Source organism: Rousettus aegyptiacus, unplaced genomic scaffold (genome assembly GCF_014176215.1).
Source record: "Rousettus aegyptiacus isolate mRouAeg1 unplaced genomic scaffold, mRouAeg1.p scaffold_m13_p_12, whole genome shotgun sequence".
NCBI lineage: Eukaryota > Metazoa > Chordata > Mammalia > Chiroptera > Pteropodidae > Rousettus > Rousettus aegyptiacus.
In genome coordinates, this window is record NW_023416287.1 from 33614061 (window position 1) to 33622562 (window position 8502).

Consider the following 8502-nt stretch of genomic DNA (forward strand, 5'->3'; position numbering starts at 1 on the left):
GCTCGTCTCACAACAGAAAATATTTCACAGACTGGCCCTGTTTGCATGGCTGAATGAGAGGAAGTAGAAAGGTCATGGTGCGGCTGGAGTGGGATGAGAGGAAGGGTCAGGGAGGGTAGGAGGAGTGGATTGTTTTGGCCTTTTTAAGGACTTGCTTATAATCTGAAATGAGGAACTATTAGATGATTTGTAAAACTGAGTTGTTTATGTACAGTAAAATTCACCCATTTTAGTGTTCATATTGGTGAGCTTTGGCAGTTGGATACAGTCACACAATAATCATAATCGAGATGCAGAGCATTCCATCACCCCTCAGAGCTCCCTTTGTGCCCCTTTGTAGTCAATCTTCCCCCTACCCCCAGCCTTAGGCAACCACTGATTGGCTTTCTATCACTATAGTTGTGTCCTGTCTAGAATGCTTTGAGGTTCATCTCTATTGCATGCACCAGCAGTTTGTTCTGCCAGTGGATGGGCATTTGGGTTCTTTCCAGCTTGGGGCTGTTACAGATCAAGTGGCTAGGAACATTCATATATAAGACTATGTGGGTATATGTTCTGTTAGAAGATTTTGAGCAGAGGAATGACATCTGATTTACTTTTGGAAGATTTTTATTGGTAATATTTACAATTGATAGAAAAAGTTCAGAAATAGTTCATAGAGCTCCCATAAATGTTTCTGAACCATTTCAGAGTGTCGACCTGATTCTTCATTACCCCTTAATACTTCAGTGTGTATCTCTCACATAATTACAATATGACCAGCAATATTAGGAAATATCATTAATCCAATATTTTCCAATTCAAATTTTGTTGATGTCCCAATAATGACCCAATTTAGGCTCATATATTGCATGTAATTGTCATTTCTCTTTAGTCTTCTATCAGTTCCTCAGCCTGTTCTTATTGTTTATGATCTTAATTTTATATAGAGATACTTGTGTCTACATATATGGACATATCTATACAATTAAAAACTTACAACACTACCTCTAATTGCAATCCAACAGCACTTTTACTCTAGCCTTTCCCATTATTTACAACTCTTCCACCAGTCCCGTTAACAGCAAATATATTTACTTGCTCAGATCTCCCTGTATGTAACCAAACTTTAGAAAGCGAGGCTTCAAGTGGGAAGAAGAGAAGGAAAAAGGAACTAACTACACTTTGAAGCTTTGATCAGACTAGCATCTTCTGGCCTTTATTTTACCCATCAGTGGGAGTGAGAGTTGCTAAGAATGGAGAGAGCAGATGTTGCTATCTGTTTAATCTAGTGGTTCTCAACTTTGGATTTAACTTTCAAATTGGCTATTAGAATTTTCTAGGAAACAACAAACACCCATGCCTAATCTATACCCTACATCAATTAAATCCCAATCTCTAGGAGTGAAACCCAGTCATTAGTATTTTTTAATGTCTCTGGTGATTCCAACGTGAGCCAAGGTTAGGAATGCAGATTTCTATCTTTATGAAGTAGATTAAAATGATTATATCATTACTTCAAATTGCATTTTTCAAAGCCAGACAAAAAAGGTTGAAAATCACATGATATCACATATGTGGGATATAAACCTAAAAGCAACAATTGAACAGGACAAACAGATGCATGGACATGGACAATGGACTAGTTACCAGAAGGGAGGGAGAAGGAGAGAGGGAGAAATACAAAAAAAATTAAAAATGTTTTAAAAAATTATAGTATGAAAAAAATTCATTAAAATGTTTTTCAAAGGCAGTATATTGGTAAATAGAAGATAGAGTAAAAGTGGAAACCATTGTGAGAGGCTCACATCTCCATTTTAAACTTTAATGCTTACAATATTTTCTGTTTGGGAAATGAGCATTTTGTTCTTTGAAAATGTATCCCTCAAAGACCTGAGGAAGAATGTGGCATCCTGGCTAAAAATTTTGCTTAATTTGATTTGCCCTCAATCAATACATCTCAAAAATGTTCCTATGAATCACTTGCATATCTTGTTAAAATGTAGATTCAGATTTGGCAGGTGTGGAGCGGGGTCTGAGAGACTGTAAAGTGACGCCAAAGTTGCTGGTCTGGGAACCATGCTTCGGTGGCAAGACCCCTGGGTCTCTGCCCCAGTAATTTAGTCAGTGAGTCTTAATTTGTGGGGTATAAGCCTCTTTTTAAATCTTATAGAACCTAGGGACTTTTCTTTTTGCCCATGTATACGCCAAAGCATACGATTTCAGAAGAATCATGCATTTATTCAATAAATGCTTTATGAGTATTTTTTCTGGGTGCTAATTGTAGAGTGATGAACAAAATAGATAAGATCTCCACTTCGTGGAACTTTGATTGTAGTGTCAGGGGACAAAACACTACCATGGACAATAAGGCATGTCACATAGTGATACATGTGTTAGGACAGCGTACCATGGTCATGTGATGAATGGATTGGATTGGAGGCATGCAGGGAGTGGTCGGGTAAACTGGTCTGTGGAGACATCTTGGCCAGATTGCTAAATGACAGCATCTGGAGGGAAAGCATCTCAGGCAATAAGCTCAAAGGGCCTGAGGTGGAAATGAGTTCAGAATTTTCAAAAGACAGCAGCTGGTATGATGAGAAGAGAGTGAGGGAGGGAGTGACAGGAGGGGCAGAGGGGCCAGATCACGGGGGGCCTTGTATGTAATGGCAAAGAGTCTGTTTCCACTTGCCCAACCTCTTGTTAGACCTTAAAGGAGTCACAGCCTCCTTTTTAAGAACTCCAGATGGAGATGCCAATTTAGGAATGCAAGGAAAAAAAAATTCTTTGGGAGATGAAAGGCTCAAAGAACACATCCAAAGATCCAAAGGAAGGAGATATGCAAGCTCAGGACAGAGCCCTTCTCTGGACTCCCAGATCAGCAGGGGCTTGGGCATAGCTGCCTGGCACAACTGCTTGCTGAATTATTGCAAGTTTAAGTTCCTATTTGCAAACAAAATTTTACAAAGAGGCCTCTTGTGTCCATCCTGCCTTTGCCCACTGCAGAATGCTAGGACATTTCAGGCCTATCCAAAATGACATCTCTCCTTTACTTCTCCACCTTTGAATGGCCAATGATGACTTTGTGTTAGCATCAGCCTTACTTTGCTGAGTTGTAGTGAGGGCTTGAGTGTGGCTTTATTAAATGTTTCACTCTGCTTTGGGGAGCCTATATACCGTGTGGCAACCTGAGTTTGTGCTGTCTGCATTTCTTAAAGTGCCTCTTAAATGGCAATTGTCTTTTAGTTCTGTGTAGAAGGCTGGCCTGAGACTGTAACAGTCTCTAAACAGCTGCCCCATCAGGATTAAGAAGGCTTAATTAATACTTTACTATTTCCAGAGATCCTCTTAGGAGCCTACATTATAGGAAGGAAAATTCACTGACATTCTGTTTTCAAAATGATTTCTAATTCATCCTTTCCTTGAAGTGAAGCAGAAAATAAAGGAATTAAAATCCCAATTCTAATTTGACAGCACATGAATGGAAGCAGCACTGAACCACAATCCCACTGGGCAACTTTTAGATTGGGTGATTAAGCAAGGTGGCTCTGGCCGTTGCTGGGCCTCAGTTTCCTCATCTATGATGAAGATATGGAATTAAAGAAGCTTCCAAATCAGGGTGAGCTGTACACGAGATCTTCCCCTGAAAAAAACACCCTTTACACACACACACACACACACACACACACAAAACTTTATCACGCACACAACTCAATCAAATTTTTGAATTATACTGTAAGTATATTGTGCTTTACAAGTCTATTCCTTGGGAAACTGTTTTGCATAAAATTATTTTGTAAGTCGAATGCTTGGCCTTAATTTTGTGTGGTGACCGTATTTGTGAAGAGGAAGGAGGAGGCGCTGCTCTGAAACCTCCTCCACCAAGTTGGCCAGGGCATCCTGACCTCTATTCTAGAAACAGAGAGGGAAGGTCACCTTATGAGAGAGATGCCAGCCCCAAACGCTATAAAAAGCAGCGATCTATTATTTGTCTCTTCTAATAGAAATTAAATCCTTGGGACCAGAGCCTTTTTTTTTTTTTTTTAATTAACTGCTATATTTCTCATGCCTGGAATGGTGTCTGGCACATAGTAGGTATTCGATAAATATTTGTTAAATAGACGGAGCCAGGTATTAGTGCTTCAACGTTGGTGGATTCTAGCAGTGCCACACTTTCCATGGGAAAGATGCCTGAGAGCAAGAAAGGGGTGGGGGTGGGAACACAAACCTTGAGCTTTACTCTTTTTCCTATGATCCATAATCCATGAGAATTTTGAGACCAACTTTCAAACGCCTCAGATGAAGGAGATGGAGAAAAATTTTTTCCATTTTTTTCAATCCGCCTTTCCTTTCCATTCTCCATTAGTAGGGTCTGAATGTGACAACTAGTGTGTTACAATCCACGTCTGCTCTAAGACAGACAACGATTACTAAAAATTCTGTCATGAATGATTTGTAAACTTTAACATCCTTTATCTATTAAATAAATCTAGATATTTAATTAGATTTGTTTAAATCAAAATCATTTGTACTACATATATAGTTCTTACATTTGGAACAATTAGCACATCTTTGCTTAAAAGTTGAAAGAATATGGGAGTTGAACTTAAAAATTGTTTTAAAGATTTAAAATTCTCAGTTCTTTCAATGATGCCCTACCAATGCAATAAACCATTGCTAAAGTGGTTTCAACAATGGTGGACCATTTGGAAATCATTCGTGTATACAAAAGACATAGAGTTTGAGCCTCTTTGGAAAATCAGATGCTAAATAGCTCTGCAGCCAAGAAGCTGTTATGAAAGCAGAGAAACAGTAGGCACCTTCCCATTGGCTGAGGGCATTTACCCAGATGTCTGGCTACACATAAAAGACAGGAACCACTGAAGTCAGCTTCCACGTCTACTTGAAGGGCGATAGTATAAACAGGAAAAAGGAAGATGGCAAGACTCTTGTTACTTTTTCTTGCAGGTCTTGTGGCCGTAGGTGCGGTGCATGGAATATTTATGGACAGACTTGCTTCCAAGAAGCTCTGTGCAGATGACGAGTGTGTCTGTAAGGACTTTTTTATGCCTTTTATTATCATCTTTCTATTAAATAACTGAAAAAAACTATCTGCTAGCAGCATTAAATCTAATTGTTTTTTGAAGTGAATCTTCTCTAATGTATATGTGTTAGCATTGTTTCTCCTGGTCTACACCTCTGGAGTCTCACCATGGAGAATTCACCTTGGCTAAGATTCTGTTGGATGCACGTTAATGCTTTGAATTTCTCACTCTTCTTTAACTGAACACAAGCTGTAAGTGGGGAGGTATTAGTCACTCTAATTTCCTAGTTTTCTGATCATGTTTTGCCTTTTTTACTGTTTTAAAATCCAGGAGCCTAAATGGTAGTCATTCAATGTATGTGTGTGTGTGTGTTTTTTTCTTCCAGATACTATTTCTCTGGCCAGAGCTCAAGAAGATTATAATGCCCCAGACTGTAGATTCATTAATGTTAAAAAAGGGCAGCAGATCTATGTTTACTCAAAACTGGTAAAAGAAAATGAAGCTGGAGAATTTTGGGCTGGCAGTGTAAGATGAGATTATTAAAAATATACACACATCTTGACATATGTTGCTCTTAATTTTTTTTCTATTACTTATCTTCAACTCATTTTAATGAATTGTTAAGGACAATTGTAGAGATGGTAGATGAAAATGCAAAAATTCATGTATATTTGTTTTCATTGCATTTCGAAGAAACACAACGAAAATGTCATAACAAAACCAAATGTAGACTTATGTAATGTTTTGACAAGAAAAATCAGAAAAATCATTGGAACTTGAACATCCCCAAATGTTTGAAATTGACTCAAAACAGCTTGAGCAGATTTGCCAGATAAAGGCATGTATGTTGGCAGTCGGTCTACATTTCAATATTTTAAAAGAAACTTTAGCACCTTCTTTAATTTCAAAGAATCTGCTTGATTTAGTTAAAATGTGCAGGCGTGGACCCTGGGGAGAGCTGAAGCGGGATTGATTTACTGTTCTCATCTGCAGCCCCACAGATAGATTCTCAAGTAACAAAGAATTAAATCTTAAATTCACTCAAGTATCTGTTCATTTAAATTTTAAAAAACTGAGAAATATGAGTTCTTTAAAAGTGTCTATTACTGACTTTATGGTTCCAAAAAGATTTCAGGCAGCTCACAGGATTGCACAAAATAATGGAATGCTAAGCTGAAGTGAGTTCAGTAAGACTGGGCCACAAAAGAACAGGTATGCAGTTTCTGTGAGTTGACTTACTTGCTGTAAGTGAACTTCAAATTTGGGACTGTGCCCCCTGAATCTGGACTAGAAAGTGAGCCATTCGCAGTTATGTAATTCTCATTAACAGCAGCGAGGATGCCTGAGGACTCAGATCAGCTTTCCTCTGACTGTTAATGCTTCTGGGCACTCAGGTGTATGGCGATCACCAGGAGGACGAGATGGGAACAGTGGGCTATTTCCCCAGCAACTTGGTCGCGGAGCAACATGTGTACCAGGAAGCCACAAAGGAAGTCCCTACCACAGTAAGTGGCTCAGACAGGGTGAGAGAAGAACTTAGATCTCGGGGTAATGCAGGCTGGAGTTAAAAATGCATCATGTGGCTTATAAGATGTATGGAGCAAAGCCCCCAGGTTCCAATGGAAATTGAGACGGTCAGGTTTGGGAGAATGTTTATACCTACTATCAATGTCGAAAGAGCATTAGACTTTCTCCACTGATCCCCTTGTTTCAGATGAGTTATTCATGTCACAAAGGAAACCAAAATAGTATTAACCGACTCTTAGTGATGGTTACATACTTATTTGCTAAAGAGTTGGGCTGGGAAAAACATCACTTACCTGTATTTAATAAAATCATAAAATCAAAATATTCTGGAAAAATCTTTGAATGCCTTATTTTTGTGGTGGATAGAGTCCACTTATGTATGAAAAATATTACACTCTTTCCAATGCCTTAGGGTCTTGTAAACCCAGGACAGAAATAAAAGATCCCCCTGGAGCTGCTTCGAGAAGTGGTTGTTTTGAAGCTATTCTCCTGGAGCTAATTGCTGTGCTAAATAACTTCAAAGCATTTCCCAGCCTTCACAAATAGGACTCACTTGTCATCACTGCTTAGCACTGAACTTGAATGAGTCGAATAATCATAAATTGAAAGCATATTTGCCTCAGCTGTAGGCAGCGGCCTAGGTTGTCTTGTACCTAAGCAAGTGTGGCACTGCTGGGAAACAGCAGCCAGTAGCTCGTCGGCATTTTGGCCCTTGTTCATGCCAACTCTGTTGTTTAATATACCAAGTGCCGGCATAGTTGGAAAAAAAAAAAAGTATATTTGAAAACCTTCACTTTAAGTAATGTTTTCTTTAAAATGATAATTATATTATAACCATTGGGGTTCAACCTTTATTTATTTTAAATCCAAATTTCCTTTTGATTTTAAATAAAGAACAGACATCTGTTTTTCTGGCCCTGCCTGCTCAGTTCAATCTATTTTTGCTTTTTTTTTTTTTTTTCTAGGATATCGACTTCTTCTGCGAGTAACAAATTAGACAAATCTTCAGATAGAAAGGAAACACCAAAAATAAAGAAAAAAGCGAACATAACCAAAAAATACATGTCTGACTTTTGCTTCCCATTATGTTACTTTACAGGAGGGCTGGGGTTTGGGGCTGGGGGTGGCAGGTAAAGGCAGGGCTTCAACTCAAGTCTTGTTTTCTGCTGGCCTGGTCGTCCCACCACCTAAGCAGGGCGGCATTTGGTTCAAGTGGACAGATTAAATGCAAATTATCTTTCAGGCTTTTTATACATAGGGATGCATATAGAAGATGGTTGGTTTATTTGTAAGCTATTCCTAAATAGTAGTTCTTCCCAGCTCTTTGTCTTCCTGTATAAAGTTGGCAGATAACAGATATTCCCTTTGGCTATGATGTTTTCTACTTACTTGTCTCTGGCCAATTGGAGTGTTATAATGTATCTGAAGGGTCTATATTATCAAGGAGTAGTATTCTAGGATTGTTACTTTTAATATTTGATGCCTTGGGATGTGAAGCTGTTAGAGAAAAATATAAGAGCTGTTTGGATTTGTAGATGTTTGGACTATGCTTTTAAATTTCTCTTTGACAAAAGTCTCAGAAATTATTTCAATTGGGTAATTTTATCCTCTGATCAATTTACTTCTCTCTACATTTTAAATATATATGTGTGTTTATATAGTCGAGGTAGGACAGTTTATGAAATATTTTGAATAAAATAGTTTCTTTTTATTATGTGCTGTCCCTGGATATTATTTGAGCCTCAAGTCAAAAGACACACACCCACACACAAAAAAATATCTGGGTTATTTCCTCTACTTCTATTTCAAGCTTGCATTTCCACTTTCTGTGCAAATTCCCCCAGTCAAGGATGATGTGTCAAGAATATCCGGTGAAGGGATGCAGCTTTTGTGGTTCCGATGGACTCACAATTTTTAAAATATATTCGACTGGAAATCTGCTTTGATTGTA

General features: G+C 38.4%; 1 protein-coding gene across 1 annotated transcript; it reads left to right on the forward strand.

The window, feature by feature from the left end:
- The first annotated feature begins 4545 nt into the window (after positions 1-4545).
- On the forward strand, positions 4546-8216 carry OTOR (otoraplin). Its single transcript, XM_016122010.2, has 4 exons — positions 4546-5031; positions 5410-5549; positions 6419-6529; positions 7517-8216. Exons 1-4 carry the CDS (start codon positions 4917-4919, stop codon positions 7538-7540), a joined length of 390 nt encoding a protein of 129 aa, XP_015977496.1. The 5' UTR covers positions 4546-4916; the 3' UTR covers positions 7541-8216.
- The last annotated feature ends 286 nt before the right edge of the window (positions 8217-8502 follow it).